The following is a 16486-nucleotide window of genomic DNA, read 5'->3' as shown; positions in this document are numbered from 1 at the left end:
TACACTGATATATATTTTTCTAATGAAAACAGCACATTACATTAGAAAGTCCCCTAAGCTGAAAGCAAACCTCATGCAAATTGAAGAATCTAGTATTTTCACTGAATTCACACTAACATTGTGACTCATTGTCATAGGAAGAATGACATGTGATTCTAAAATGCATTTATACAAATGAAATATTTTAAGAGTTAGCTTAAAATTGAGTAGCTCAACATTGCAGTCACATGATGCTGAGTTTCTCTAATTCCTGGCAGTTTTGAGGGAGCAGTAGTTAACGCCTCTGTTTACTGTCATGCTCAGCATTTAACTTTTTAATAGTCTTGCCTCTTTCCCTCGCAGAAGCTAGGATAAATAGCTAAAGCAACTGTGCTCATGAAGGAGTCCTCCTTCAAAGCGCTTCCTCCACCTTTGAGGATGGTGGTATTGATTAAAGTTAAACCCCACATTTGAACAACTATATATTAGGTTCTTAAAATGAATATCATTATAGAAGGAGACCAAAGCAATGAAGTTAATTCTCCTTTATTTGTTAAACGGAGTTCCCTCCTTCCCCCACCCCTTCCTCCTTCTGGGCTGGCCTGTCACGCCTTCTCAACACGCTAAAATCATTCAGAGGGGCTTGCTGGGAGAAACACAGCATTTATGATAAGCGTCAGGCTTCAGAGAAAGAAAGCAGTTCATTAATTTACTTCACACTTACTTCAAAGTATGTGGATGTCGCTTACTCCCTTAATCAATAGATATGATGTGCAGTCAATATCTGCACATGTGGAAAAAGCTTCGGAAATGCAAACTCCTGCCTCCCCAAACATCAGCCTCAGCAGTGCAGGGGAAGTTACGCAAATGATGAAGCCTAATTTGAACTTCAGCAAAACCCAGGAGATTTTTTTGTTTTTTGATATCTTCAGAAGCTGCAATGGATTTGAGGAGAGAGAGAGAGAGAGGGAGGGAGGGAGGGAGGGAGGGAGGGAGAGAGAGAGAGAGAGAGAGAGAGAGAGAGAGAGAGAATCTCCCAAGTAAAAACAGAAGAGTTCTCTCCTGTACTCACATTTTAACCAACTCCCTCTTAAAATTAGACTTCAGAGAGTTTTCCTAACAGGGTAAAGCAGAAATTACTGTGGTTTTAAAAAGCATGAATATTCAACAGGACTCCAAGGACTGGATTTTCCCTTATTCTGGTGTTGGCCTTTTTGTGGTTTAAGACGTTCGATTGTGATGACCAGAGAATTATAACGACATTTCTGAAGGCAATTAATATTAAAAACAGCAAGCAAGTGACCAAAAGGCAGCAAATTGGAAGGAAGTGCATACGATGCCGCGAGCACTCATAGATGGTGTTCTCAAACTACCGACGCCACTGAAACCGAGCCCAAGTTTTGTCAAAAGCTCACTTCCATTCTTACATAAATGGAGACAACAGATTCGGGCCACTCTGATTTCTCTGTCAGAAAGGCACAGTGGGGTTTCCTGTGAAAACTTCTAAATTGGGTAAAATGCTCCTCAATTTCTCATTCATGGAGGGGGGACACCCCTCACTACCTAATCCTTTTGTAATTTTACTGCAGGCTGCGGGGCAAACACACCTCCTCCAGGACGGGCACCTCCAAAGCCACCTCGGAAAAGGGAGTAAGGAGTGACCAGATCAAAGTAACGACTGGAAGGAGCAGGCTCACACACGCCCCACACCACCCATTTCCCAACCTTTCAATCTTCCTATCTGGCTGAACCGTCAGGAAATGGAGGGTAAGTATCAAGATTTTCTTCAAAACTATACTGATAAAGTCCAGGGAGCTAAGAAAGAGAAAAATCACTGCATCTTTTATGTTCAAGGAGGCAGAGAAAGTTAGTAATTGAGGTAGGGTTTGGGAATATTTATTTACCCAGCCTCACTCAACTTCGCAGTCAGTTTCTCGAGATCTTCAATCTCTTATGAACGTACACTTTATTGCATTGTTCCTGTTCCCCACCCCCAGCTTTGGTGAGCACGCGCGCGCACGCACACACTCCTCTTCCCTCTCTATTGCGCGCTCACAGTGGCACACCCACTCTCCACCGACACTTAACACGTGTGGACGCCTCTTTCTACCCGGGACTGAATGCAGTCTCTACTGACTTTCTAGGCTAAAGGGACTCAGTTACACTACACACTTCCCAGCTCTGTCCCCTGCCCCTCTTTGTCACACACTGTTACCCCCGCCCCCCTCACCAATACACTCCCCCGTGCTTGCACGACGTCTCCTCTCCCCTTCTTGATCACGTCCTTGAGACCCTGGCCCAGTCACCCCTTCGCTCCCTGTACGGCTCTCTCCGGGGTAGGTCACACTCGCGATCACTTTGCACGCGCGTGCACACGCACATTCTGCGACACTCTCACCCCCCTCCCGCAGGCGCCGTAGACCTCACGGCGCGCGCGCAGCGCGGCCCGGCGAGGTCGCAGATTGGTTGGCCGCGCCTCCGCGGCACTTCAAAGCCGGAGAGGGAGCTACAATTGTGGCGGAATGGGCGGAACTGATCATTGTATTGCACACCTCTAAAAAAAAACACTGCCTCTGATTTATCAATATAAAAAAGATCCTCTGAGAGGAGGAGGGCGCTTCTGTGTAATGGCAACTTCACTTCTAGGGGTGAGTCTCAGGATCTTCTCTCGCTGGTTTAATTAGTTTCCTTTTATTGCCGATTGGAGGGGGTTAAAGTCTCCCCGGCCAGGCCACGGGCTATCAGTCTCTCTATTGAGAGCCCCCCCCCCCCGCCCCATACAAGTGAGTTCAGAGAAAAGAAAGAGGGGGGAGAAGAGGCAGAGCTACTTTTTTTCAGCACAGGAAAGGTTTGGAGGGCATTGAGACCCGCCACCTCGCAGCGCCCGGCCGCTCCCTACTCGGGAGACCGCGTAGCCCCTAATACACTCGATTTTGGAGGGGGAACGCGAGTAAGTTTTCTCCCTCCTGGGCATACTGCGGATTTTTTCCCCTTCCCCTTAAATTTTTTCCTCAGTCCGCCCTGTATTGCAGGTACGTTCAACTCGTCTTATTTCTATCATTGTAGATACACTTATAAAGAAAGAAAGAAAAAAAGGAAGGAAGGAAGGTAGGAAGGAAGGCAGGAAGGCAGGCTGGAAAAGCGAGTAAGCCTTACAGTTTGGCCTCTTTGGGCCAGGGAGAAGCAACCAAGGATGGGTTGAGGGGTACCGGAACAGTGTTTTCAAAGCTCTCTCCGGATGGCAGAGTAGCGATCTTTAAATGCAGGCCAGTGATTTCCCCAGGTGGTTCGGTCAAGGGAACTTCTCCCGCCCCAGTCTGAACTTTCTGTTCGTTTTCTCAAAAGCGTCTAGGGCTTTGTGCACAAATGAGTGTTGTCTTAGGCGAGAATTCTTGTTAAACTCTTCTTTAGCGTGGCGTTTTGTTCCGGAATCAGACGCCCCAACCAAACTTGTTCCCTCCTGTAGAGTAGGAGGCAGCCGGGCGCCGGGGCAGCTGGGGGTGTCAGGTGAGTTGGTGGCGGCGTGCCGCAGCTAGAGATGGGGAGCAGTGGGGCGTCTAGAGGCTACCAGGGGACTAATGCACATTTCTTCCCTCCCCCACCGGTCCTTTGCCCACCACCCCTCCCCCACCCCTCTCCTCCGCTCCGGGTCTCAGGAAGAACCGAGGTTGGGATCCACTCCTCTGGCCATGCTTGCTGCTACCTGTAATAAGATCGGCAGCCCCAGCCCGTCTCCCTCCTCCCTGTCGGACAGCTCTTCTTCCTTCGGTAAAGGCTTCCACCCCTGGAAACGCTCTTCGTCCTCCTCCTCCAGCAGCTGCAACGTAGTGGGTTCCAGTCTCTCCAGCTTCGGCGTGTCTGGGGCCCCCCGGAACGGCGGCTCGTCCTCCGCAGCTGCAGCGGCGGCGGCGGCGGCGGCGGCGGCCGCTGCCCTGGTGTCCGACTCGTTTAGCTGCGGCGGCTCGCCGGGGTCCAGTGCCTTCTCCCTCACCTCCAGCAGCGCCGCAGCCGCGGCCGCAGCAGCCGCAGCCGCCGCCTCCAGCTCGCCCTTCGCCAACGACTACTCCGTGTTTCAGGCCCCGGGCGTCTCGGGGGGCAGCGGCGGCGGGGGCGGCGGCGGCGGCGGTTCCGGGGCGCACTCACAGGACGGTTCCCACCAGCCGGTGTTCATCTCCAAGGTGCACACGTCGGTGGACGGGCTGCAGGGCATCTACCCGCGCGTGGGCATGGCACACCCGTACGAATCGTGGTTCAAGCCCTCGCACCCGGGCCTGGGCGCCGCGAGCGACGTGGGCTCCGCTGGCGCCTCCAGCTGGTGGGACGTGGGCGCTGGTTGGATCGACGTGCAGAATCCCAACGGGGCGGCTGCGTTGCCTGGCTCGCTACACCCGGCCGCCGGGAGTCTTCAGACGTCGCTGCACTCGCCACTCGGAGGCTACAACTCGGAATACTCGGGCCTGAGCCATTCTGCTTTCAGCAGTGGCGCTTCGTCTCACCTACTCAGCCCGGCGGGCCAGCACCTCATGGACGGCTTCAAGCCGGTGCTGCCAGGCTCCTACCCTGATTCGGCCCCGTCGCCGCTGGCCGGTGCGGGCAGCTCCATGCTGAGCGCCGGGCCCGCGGCGCCGCTGGGGGGGTCCCCACGCTCGTCCGCGCGCCGCTACTCGGGCCGCGCCACCTGCGACTGCCCCAACTGCCAGGAGGCTGAGCGGCTTGGCCCCGCTGGGGCGAGCCTGCGGCGCAAGGGGCTACACAGCTGCCACATCCCGGGCTGCGGCAAGGTGTACGGCAAGACGTCGCACCTGAAGGCGCACCTGCGCTGGCACACGGGCGAGCGGCCGTTCGTGTGCAACTGGCTGTTCTGCGGCAAGCGCTTCACGCGCTCTGACGAGCTGCAGCGGCACCTGCGGACCCACACGGGCGAGAAGCGCTTCGCCTGCCCGGTGTGCAACAAGCGCTTTATGCGCAGCGACCACCTGAGCAAGCACGTGAAGACGCACAGTGGCGGCGGCGGCTCGGCCGGGTCCAGCGGCGGCAAGAAGGGCAGCGACACCGACAGCGAGCACAGTGCTGCGGGCAGCCCGTCTTGCCACTCCCCTGAGCTGCTGCAGACCCCGGAACCCGGCCACCGCAATGGCCTGGAGTGACTGTCGCTCAGCCTCCCACCTGGCCCAGTCGGGCTTGTACGCCTGGCCCGGGCTTCAGTGTCGGCTCACCGTCCCGCTCTCCCTCCCCAACTCCCCGTTCCCCCTTTCTCCGGCTTCCCTCTCCCGATTTTATGAAAGGGATGTGGACAGTAAGTAAGCACGCATCTGCGGCTGGAGCCCTGGCTCCCTTCTGCAAGGTGAAAACGAGGCCTGGCGCAGTGGGAACCCGCTCCTCCAGCTCCCGACCGGCGGAACTACGAGGGGGCAGAAACCTCTGGAGTTGAAATGGGGTGAACCGGGTATCTGATAGACCCGCCCTCGGCCTCTGCGACCGTGGAAAGCGCAAAGCTCAACCGGCTTGAGCTGAAGCTGCGAGGAGGGAGAAGCTGAAGGTCGGGCAAGGCGCCCTGCCCGGACCCCTGAGCGCGCCCTTGTGCCGCTGTCCCACGTAGAGCACTGCCCTGCACGCAGGCCTGCTGCTGCACCCTGACTGGGTTAGCAGAATTTAGCTCTCCCCACTCAGCTCTGCCTAGCTGCTCTTTTGTGCCCTGCGGGTGAACCGCTGCGACTTGTGCGAAGGGAAATCAATGCCACAACCGGTTTTCATCTCTGTGACCTTTTTTTTTTTTAACTGAAAAACTGAGAGGAAAAATAAACAAGCAACCTTCCTCTTAGCTTCCCGTTTAAATAATTTTTCTCTGCCCGTGAGCACGTCTTTACAAATTGCTATTATCGGTCCCAAAGTTATTTTGATGGCAGTAACTTATGGGGTGGGGGTGGGAGTGAGGGTAGGTGTCTTTTTCTTATGCAAAAACACCCCCTTTCCGGTGAGAGCAGATTAACCACCTTCGTGTTTGTCCCTTTCTACCTCGTTTTTTCACCATTCCCGAGCATCTTCTCCCAATCTTTTTTTCCTCCCCCTTTGGGTTAGTCCAACAGTAAATTTATCTGCTCATTTCTGTAAATTATTGCAAGTTGTTTACTATTTTAGGATTAATTTTTTTTGTGGTTTAAACTCAAACGAAAAAGTTACCGTTTATTTCAGATGAGGCTGCAGTTTAAATGCCAAAATAGGGAAACAGGAATAAAATTAAAATTCTTTGTAAAATATATCTAAACCTAATGGTTTGTACAACTGGAAAGTCGTTCTAGGTTAGTTTCCCAGTAGACATGACTCTGCCGCTGTGAGGTGTGAGGCACATTGTCCAGGAGACGATTTTGTATAGTATTTTTCTTGTACATTACTTCCGGTAAATATTTGAAAATATATTGAAGTAAACTTGATTTTTTTTTCTTTTTTGTCAGAAGAAAATATTAAGAGTTATTACTGAGGTTCTGATGAGCTGCAGGTTTTTTTGAACTCAATTCTGGAGGTGCAGAGCCACACACGCACTTTCCTGGCCTAGTTTTGCTCGAACATGAATTTAGATAGGTATCAAGCTGTAACTAAGACACTGTTTGATAAATGTTGGATGACATTTAATTTAATGGAGCATGTACTTATTTGCATTTGCTGGCAGTCCAGGCGTAGTTAAAGTGAGAGTTCTTCTATACTTCATAATAACGGGGTCTGGCAAACCCATGTATTAAATAAATTGTCCAAGTGATACTCGACTAACTTTGGCCTTTGTGTATTTCCTGAAGGTGATATTGTTAACTGTTGACAAACACTCCTGACACTACATTTAAGTGTTGTTTGCAGAGTCTGCAAACTAACTATTCATTGTAATGTTGAAATAATTTGGATATTTCACATTGAAATGAAAAACCTTTCTCTGGAACATTTTAGACTTGCATTTTAAATGCATGAAATGTAATTGATTTATTTGTAATATTTTAAATGGTATTAATAAACTCAGATAAAAGACTAGGTCAGTTAATTTGTTTTTTTTTTCCTTTTTAAAACTATGGGCATTTGCATTTTATCTTTAGTTTTAATGTCTAATTTAAACAAAATATGACCCTGTTTTTTTTGCTAATATTTAAATATTTGCCTTTAAGATATTATGTAGATGGAAGGTCTATTTGGCAAAGCTGTGTTTTCTTTGTTTACCAAGATAAAGATTATAGTGTCTAAGATATGTAATTAATTATTTACCATTAGATTTAGCTCATAGCATCAGGATTTGTTGATCTCTTAGAACTTGTAGTAATTTACCAAACAATTCAAAGAAATTTCATGTTGCTGCTTCCTTCTCAGGCTTCAGGAGGCCTCAGGTTGTTGGCCTTTGATTGCATTTAGTATTTAAAAGGCCAAGACTTAACATGAAAGATCAATACATCTAAAATAAAAGCATCATTTGGAGATCACTTCTGTTGTTAAGAGGCAGAGGAGGTCAAGCTATCAAAAGCTTGTTTTTTGGCATTCTGTCATAGCTAAAGAGTCTGCAGAGGTAAATATTAGTAGATTCCTGTTGAAATGAGTTATCTGTTCTTTAAAAGTCTCTAAACAGTCACCAAAGAAAAGGAAGGTTAAACCTTAATCTATCTACGAGGCTATTGTTCAAAGGTGTCAATGATGCCAATAAAAAGCATTGTCTTGTTATGTCTAAGTGCATTTAAGCAATGAGTGTTCCTTGAGCCATACTTTGAAACATAATATACTTTAAATGTTGATTGATGTTATATCAAACTATTTCACTATTAGATTAATATTATTTTGAATCAAACTGAATAAAAAGTTAGTGTGTTGAGATTCTGCTAAGTTTAGCTTCTTTCTTTCTGTTCACATACTCCTCACACTCAGTCCAGTCTTGGTATTCATTTTGAACTGAAAAAATTTTCATAGAAATTTATGTTAAGTTATAATACATAGAAAGAAGTGTAGTTCAATATGCTGTATAATAATCCTTGTTGGTGTCCAGTCAACAGTCTTCATCCAGCTGCCCACTCCTCTCACACTCAAGTCCTTGTGGTCGGAGATAGACAAGTTAGTTTGATATTTTGGGATAGTGTGGCTCTAAGAAATGTTTACTAAGGAAAATAAAATAGTTTCTGTCACCTTTTTCCTAGGAGTAATGCAGAACACAGTTTAAGTGTTTCTTTTTTGTTGAAACTTGCAGTAGCTGAGGGATGCCGGAGAGGCCACTCTACAGTTAATGTAAAGGCAGGTAAGAGGCCAGCTGCTTGGCCCATTCATAGGAATGAATATTTGATTGGAGAGGTGGATTGTCTGAGAAATGATTTCTTTGGGGTGCAGGAAGCAGGGCTTACTTTTGTCTTGTAGGTGTTCAAACTTTCACTTGCTTTGGCTTCCCTCGGTCTAGTTTGAATTTAGTTTTGTTTTATTTTCTTTTTTTAATCTGTGCAGAGCAGTATTTCTAACTTAGTCTCACAGAATGAGGAGAGTCCTCTTTGGGGGCTGAACAACATGTGTCTTTGGGGAGGAAGGAAGATGACACACAAAAGGGGTTCTCTTCTGTGTCGCCGATAATGGCTAGAAACTCACTGCCATGAAGCCAGCGAGGCTGTCACTTTGAACCAAAGGACAAGCTTCCGGGCCTGCAGATCAAGGTAGAGTCAAAGTAGCTGTTGACCCAGAGGTCAGCCCTGCATGTGTCAGCCCGTCCTCCAGAGACTCAGAAGGCTCTGCCCCCTCCTCAAGGACTGGTGCTATTCAGCCCTCCTGGTTCCTCCCTCAAGCCTTCTCCAAGGTTGAGTCTGAACTTCCCCATCTTGCCTGCTTTTTCCCTGGCTTCTTTATACACCTTTCTCTTAGGATGAGCTTGTTCACTTAGGTACCTGACTGATTAGGTGGAGCTGGACTGTCACCTAAGATATGTTATGCAGGACGCCTAATTTAAACCAATGTGGTAGTTGGTCTTCCACAGGAGTGAGACTGGAGGAAATTGTGCCTGGGCAGACTTGTCTCTCCACTGCCCTGTTCCCCTCGTCTTGGCATAACTTCTCCAGGGCTTTTTGGATAGGGAACCTAAAGCTAAGCCCAGAAGCAGGCAATGAACAGACTCCTGCGTCTTAAGTATTTCAGTCTACAATTTTTGTCTCCCCATGGATCAGTCAGGTTATTGGATGAAAAAGATTTATTGAAAAATGAATGTTTTATTTGTTAGAGAAGATTACCTCACAAATCAGAGATAGGGGTGGGGCGCTGGTAATTAAAGCAAAAACATTTGGGGGGAGAAAGTGTAGATTTAAATATATCCAGACTGCCTGAGATAGATAGTAGAGACAAATACTCATTTGTTTTTCATATAAATGAGGCACTGATTTGATCCCAGTATTTTTGAATAAAGTGTGGTTTTAAATTTTTCTGCCTTAAAAAAATGTTGCAGGCATTTCTATTTCATTTCTATCGCCCCCCATCACTAAAGTAACTACATATCCGAATTCTCTATCTCCCTTCTGCCCCCGTCACGCCTCTCTTTCAAAATAGCTTTAAAGTTTTACGACTGACTTTCGAGAAGAGATGTTGTGTAAGGGGGTAATGGAGTACTCTGCGGATTCATGCCGTAGTTCTCCGAGGCCCTCTTCCAAAGGCTCCGCTCAGCACAATGGTTGCTGTTATTTAAAAAACTAAGATGCAGAATTTGCTTGCGCCTTTATTTCCTGCTTCCGGATTAGGGGAAAACCAGTAATCCCTGGGTGTCCTGGACCTCAGCCCCCTGGTTCCAGGGGAAGACCGAGAGGCCACCCCGTAGACTCTCTGGGAACTGAACTTTGATTCGCTGCTTCAGGGGGAGGGAAGAAGTCTATTTTATTTTAGTCCCTGGACGCGTGTTTAATTTAATTTAATTTTCTATGGGGTCTCTTGGCAGAGGGAAGCAGCCTTCTACGTTAGTTTTGGTTCCTAAGGAGAGTTGAGACTCTCCTAGAACCCTGGGGACAGCGAAGGGGGCTCGAATCACCTAGCCCTGGACATGATGCGTTCGTTACAAACGCGTCTCCTAACGTTAGTTTTAAAGCTCGAATGCTTGGGTTCTTGTTTGAAGTTCACTTGTCAGTCTGGCTGCTCAGGCCGTAAATTCTACTGAAGGCTAACTGGAAGTGAGTGTGACCTACGCTTTGCTGAGGTCCCTCCGTGTTCCTGGGGTTCTCTGGAAACAGCCGTGGGAGCCGGGGAGGAGTTCCCAGCCCTTCCCTCCGCCACCCAAGGCTCAGCTTGGCCTCTTCCCTACGCAGGCCGCTGTTCGGAAGATACCTAGCCGCCCGGGGAAGGCTCCCGACTGCCAAGCTGCACCTGTGCCGACTGCTTCGGCGTAGCAGTGGAGGCCTAGGGTGTCAGCGGCAGTTCTGCCGGGAACCCTCTGGGATCCCGCCGCACACAAAGGCTCCGCGGCCGTCCGAGCTTTCTGCGCGGATAGCGAGCGCCACCCTGTGCCCCGAGGCCGCTCTGCAGAGCCCGGGGCCTAAGGCCCCAGCAGCACCTCACTCCCCACCCAAAAATCACACTGACACTACGTCTAGCTCAATGCGAAAACGTGCTGCGCTTTTTTGGTTTTAGGAATCAGTCTAGCGTCTAGGAGAGAAGAGATTTGGTGGGAAGGTACAGACTCATAGGACCTTGAGAAACTTTTCTTAAAGCGTTGTACCTAAAACTCAATCATCTTTATTTCTTGCTTTTTCTCTGCTCACTCCCTTCCAATCTTTGGGCCTCGAGGTGCTGGGGTGGGGGTGGGGTGCTAGCAATCAATCTTCTTCAGGCCATATCTTGGTGATAATTTAAAGGAGACCGGAGGAAGATCAACGACTTTGAAAGAGCCCTCTAAGGGTCCTCATTTGGAGAATGTACCTGCAGCCTGCAAGCTGTCTGAGGGAAGGAGCTGGCATTTAGCAAAACTGTTCGCACCTTGGCTCCTCTAGGCCTTCTGTCATGGGTGTTTGTGTTAACTGGGATTCACTTTGTATCCCTGACTGGTCAAGGGTAAAACTTGGCTCCAAAGCACCGTCTTTATTGACGTGAACCACCCTCAGACTGAGTGAGGCTTCTTCTGAAGTACTGACAGGGAACTTTCCGGGGTGCACACCTGTGCAAGACAGAGCTCTCAAGGTTACTCCATTGATTTCACACGTACAGCGGAGCTGGAGAGAGGCTTTATTTGGTGTGCAGTGTGCCCAGCGCAAGCAAAGCAAAAGCGCTTGTGGCGGCCACCAACAGCTCTAGAACATAATTGACAAGTCCCCCTACGGAGCACCACCCTCCTCCCTGAAACCAGCTGGTGATGCAAGCTCCCCGCCCCCACCCCCACCCCGAGTCCGGAAAGCCGGGAAACACAGGAATGCCGCGTTCTCTCACCCTATTGTGCCTAGGTGTTGCAAACCACTGAAGTACAGAGCCTCGTGCTTTGATCTCATGGCCCTGCCATTCTGTAGCACAGAGGGGTGGGTTTAAATTAAATTTCTTTTTCTGCTGATAAATTCTAATGGGCCTCAGAAGGTGAATAATTATGCAGTAACATTTCATGGGTTGTTGGAGTGGGAATTCCCACTGCGCTGTCACCAGGAAAAGAATGCTCAATGCTAAATGAAGCTTCGCAAGTAAGCCACAAGTGTCTTTCAAGACCCCTGCCGATAATCCAGGCCGGTTTTACTTTTATCTTTCTCGCCTCTGCTAAGCAGTGTCATTTTTTTTCTTACATTCAAGGGTTTTTTTTTTTTTGGTGATTAAAAATATTGTAAACAATTAATACTTAAAAGTTTTTTAATCAATACTTAAATAATTCTTGAGAGTAAAAAAAAACTGTGTTGTTGATTAAACCATGACAAACACATGACCTCGACGAAAGCTGGGGCAGTATCCTGGCAAAGGGAACATACACCCAGGATGAAGAGCCACCTGAGGTTTGCCCTCACATGCTAGACTGAGGCCTAGCTCTTCCTTTTTTGCTTTTATTTTTGGGGTTGTTGTTGTTGCTGCTGCTTTGTTTTCTTAATTGCAGAAAAGTAGCTAAATTTTAAGAGGTGTCTGATCACTAGGGTTTGAATCTGCCCACACAGCTCAGAAGTGGCTTCTTCACTAGAGAAGGCAGAAAGGCAAAAAACGCCTTTGTTGCTCCGTGCTCCCTAGCTGAGGAGGACTATATCTTTGAGATTTTAATTTACGTTTACTCTTCTGCCAAGCTTCATAAAAATTGTCAACAGTTTGGACATTGTAAATGTAGCATGGCTATTTAATATCAAAAGGAAAGCAGTCCCTAAACCTAAAAATAAAAAACTCTAAATTTGTCATTTAAAGCACAATGAAGGCTTTTTTAAATATTATTATTATTAAGAAAATCCCTATTCTTCATTCACACCAGTGTTCCATTCCACACTGTTTTCCTTGTTTAGTTTATGTTCTTTAAGTTTCTTCCCTGAGATGAATTGAACTCCCACAAGCACCAAGATTTCTAAATCAACACACAGAAATCAGAGCCTGCTTATCAAGATTTCACTCCTCTCTTGGCAACCCGTTTGAAAGGCCCAAACAATGAGTTGATTTACATTGTGCTCACTTCACCCTGAACTCTGTGCAAATGCTGGATACTTTCAATAATTCACCTTGGGTTATCTTTATGTCTGTGGGGGAACCAATCCTTCCAGCTCTCAAGTTTTTGGTCACTGCATTTTAAATACTGAAATAGAAGAAAGTAGATGGCCTCCCCCTTCGCTGAGTTCAGTAATTGACTAGTTCAACTGAAAGAAAAAGGTTTGTACTGCCCATTTTTGCACCCAATTTAATGCCCCCAATTACATGGGGACCCAGTCATCAGGTTTCCCACCACTTCAGGAAGCTGTGTCCATGCTTGTACGTTGATCAGTGCTTGCCCCCCCTGCATACCTATTCCTTAGTTCAGCCCCACCCCCTTCCCTAAGCAGGTTCTTTCCCCATTCAATTTAGCCAACAATGGCCTTTGTAAAGGAAGGAACTTTGTGGCTGGTGGAAATGTATTGAAAAGATATTTTCATTGCCTCAGAGGCATTTAAAAAAGATGTTGAGTTATATGTATTCTAACTTGTTAGATATGCGAACTCATCATCTGGGAGAAAATAATCTTTGTAATAGTATGTCTTACCTCATCTTTAATTAAATGAGTTGTATTGGGTTACACACATACATGACACTTTCCACGTCCTCGGTAACTTACACACACATGTATATGAAGCTTTCCATGTCCTCAGTATTGACATATTTTAGACAATATCATGGTTAAGTACTGTATTAATTACTGCAGATCACTAAAGCCACTTAACAAATATTTTGAGAACAGAACATTGTGTGTCCTGTATACACACTTTATAGAAGACATGACATATTTTCTTTAGTCTGTAATTATTCAATGAAATATGTTACCAGTGACGTGTTTACTTGTGTGTTTTAGTATGAATACCCTGAAAGTCAGATTTAATTAAGTTTTTCCATTCTTAAAACTCTACTTGTTTTGTAGGGAGGTTACTTCTACAAAGGCGTGCTGAGTACTGGTGGGAGGGAATAGTGCTTGTCTGTGACTTCTAAAGTTGTTCTTTGGTCTGAAAGCATGGGTATTTTAAAATTCACTTACAGGTGAACTATTGGCTATGGGATCTTAGGTAGTATACAGAATTTCCATGGTTCCCCTCATCCAATATCTTATCCAAAAATTTTAAGAAAACTTACCTAATTTAAATCTATAATTTTATTTCATGTGTGGACAGCCAGATTAAAAATAATCTGTCAGAGCTGGGCAGTGGTGGTACACACTTTTAACCCCAGCACTCAGGAGGCACAGGAAGGTGGATCTCTGTAAATTCAAGGCCAGCCTGGTGTACAAGAGCTCTTTTCAGGACCGCTAGAACTGTTACACAGAGAAACCCTGTCTTGAAAAAGACAAAAATCAAAACAAAATAAAAATCTGTCAGTATTCCTTTCTTTCTTTTTCTTTTTTCTTTCTTCCTTTTTTCCATTTGAGATAGGGGTCTCTGGCTGTTACGGATTTCACTCTGTAGGCCAGGCTGGTCTCGAACTTAGAGATCTGCCTTTCTGTGCCTCTTGAGTAAGCGCTAGGATTAAGAGTGTGTGCCACCACCCAGCTACGGTCAGTATTCTTACTTTAAATAATTAAATGTACATCTTTAGCAGCATTCTATTTATAGTCTATATTTTAAATTTTTATTCTCAAAAGGACTTATTTTCCTTAATATAGTCATTTAAAATATAAGCAATTTAATGATTTCATTTATTTTTCTTATTTTTTGACTTGATTTTTAGGTTATGCTTGTTTTGGAAATTGAGTTTGTCAGAGTACAAAAAGATTTAAAATTTGGGCCTCTCTTTTTTCTGTTTGTCTGTCTGTCTCTCTTTTCTTTCTCTTTCAGTACAGATTAAGTTTGTCTTTTATATTTAAGAAATTGCATATATTTTTGTCTCGTTCAATTAAGATTATAGAAAAAAAGAAAAAAATCTTCTAGTTAGGAAAGCTTCTCATGTGACTAGATTTCCAGCAAAACACTAGAGATGGAGTTAAATTTGAATTTCAGGCTAACAGCAAATATTTAAAAAATAGAAATGTACCTTCCACAAAATTTGGATCATGTTTATACTAAAGTTGTTCAATAGACTTTTTAAAAAATAAAAGTTTAATAGAAGCCTCAACTTTTTATTTTGCTTTTTAAAATTAATTTTTAAACTAGAACTAAGATGGTATCACGTTCCCACTTCCTTCTCAACCTGTGTCTGCCCTCCTCCTCAGCCTCACTCCTGAACGTCCTGACCTCTCTTCTTTAATTGGTATTGTTTATATAGATATGCATGGTAGACAGATATATCCTGGGGCCTGATATTTAAACTTCTGACAAACTTTTTAGGACACTAGAAAAACACAGATTACTGTAGGATAAGAGCGTTTAAAAGTGCCAAGTAGAAATGGCCACATTGCTCTCCCCAGGAGGACAAAGCAGCTTCTACTCCAGCAGACAGCAATTAGTCTCAAGCAACAGCATTGTGAAATTTCACACTTTCACACACATGCACGCATGCACACACAAACACACATACACATGCACACATGCACACACAAACACACACACATGCACACACAAACACACACACATGCACACATGCACACACAAACACACATACACATGCACACACAAACACACATACACATGCACACACAAACACATACACACATGCACACACAAACACACACACATGCACACACAAACACACACACATGCACACACAAACACACATACACATGCACACATGCTTGCTGCTTTAATAAGAAAGAAGTCATTCGTCCTCTTTCTTCTCTTCTTCCTCGTCTTCATTTTGAGATGGTTTCATGTACCCCAGGCTAACTGAAACTCACCTGTAGCTGGGTGAGGATTTCTGATCCTTCCTTCCTTCCTTCCTTCCTTCCTTCCTTCCTTCCTTCCTTCCTTCCTTCCTTCCTTCCTCCTTTCTTCCCTCCATTTTTGTACAGGGTTTCTCTTCACAGCACTGGCTGTCCTCTCTGTAGACCAGGCTGGTCTCAAACTCACAGAGATCCACCTTCCTCTGCCTCCTGAGTGCTGGGATTAAAGGTGTGCACCACCATCACCTGGCTTTTTCCACCTTTTCTGTGTCCCAGGTTGGTCTTGTACTCGTGGCAATCCTCTTGCCTCAGCCAATCACATATTGGATTACAGGAGTGTGGTACCGTACCAAATTTATAATGATGTTTTAAATGTTATGTTTGTTTCTGTTCAGAAATTCAATCAACGAATACTGAGTGCCTCTTTGTGTTTAGTAGCTCATTTGAATTATTAAAAATAAATATGAGTATGGGGATGAGTCATTCATACTTTCAGAACATAGAATCATAAAAGAAAACTGAAACTATCCTTGTGTTCTTGCTTTAGAGAAAATAATCTTTGTTTGAAAAGTAAATCACCGCCATCATCTTGTTGTTAGGACACTACAATTTAATTCCATTTTAAAATGTTTAGGAGTTACAGTTTTGTCATCTTACAATGCTTGAAAGTATCTTAAACTAGTATAGACTTTAGTCTCTGGGTCTACATGGATTTACTCAGAATTCAGTTCATATTTTTGTTTCAAACTAGTAAGAGACTAGATATTAGTTTGTCCTCATAGTGACTGACTACTTCATATTCTCTGTTTTACACGTCACGAGCTCAGTAGTGTTATTCACTAGGCCTTTAGGAAGGTGACAGGTTTCCTGTTTTAACTACATGCAAATCACAACACACTGAAAATAATAAAACTGGAGAAAAGAACTGTCATCTTTTTAAAAACCTTGAGGTGAGATGTCTCAACTTATGGGTAAGAGCTCCCGTCAGCAAACCTGATGCCCTGTGCTTGATGCCCGGAACAGACGTGGTGGAACGGGAACCAATCCCCATCAATTATTATTTGACCTCACTGCACATTGTGGCACATG

The 16486-nt window shown here is 45.6% G+C and overlaps 1 protein-coding gene across 1 annotated transcript; it reads left to right on the top strand.

Moving 5' to 3' along the window:
- Nucleotides 1–2574: 2574 nt before the first annotated feature.
- On the top strand, nt 2575–6996 carry Sp8 (Sp8 transcription factor). The gene is made up of 2 exons (XM_087911460.1): nt 2575–2627; nt 3636–6996. Exons 1-2 carry the CDS (start codon nt 2607–2609, stop codon nt 5124–5126), a joined length of 1512 nt encoding a protein of 503 aa, XP_087767586.1. The 5' UTR covers nt 2575–2606; the 3' UTR covers nt 5127–6996.
- Nucleotides 6997–16486: the final 9490 nt, after the last annotated feature.

Source organism: Myodes glareolus, chromosome 11, assembly GCF_982192425.1.
Source record: "Myodes glareolus chromosome 11, mMyoGla1.1, whole genome shotgun sequence".
Lineage (NCBI taxonomy): Eukaryota > Metazoa > Chordata > Mammalia > Rodentia > Cricetidae > Myodes > Myodes glareolus.
Note: the sequence above shows the minus strand (reverse complement) of the source record. Positions and strands in the feature narration are given on the sequence as shown.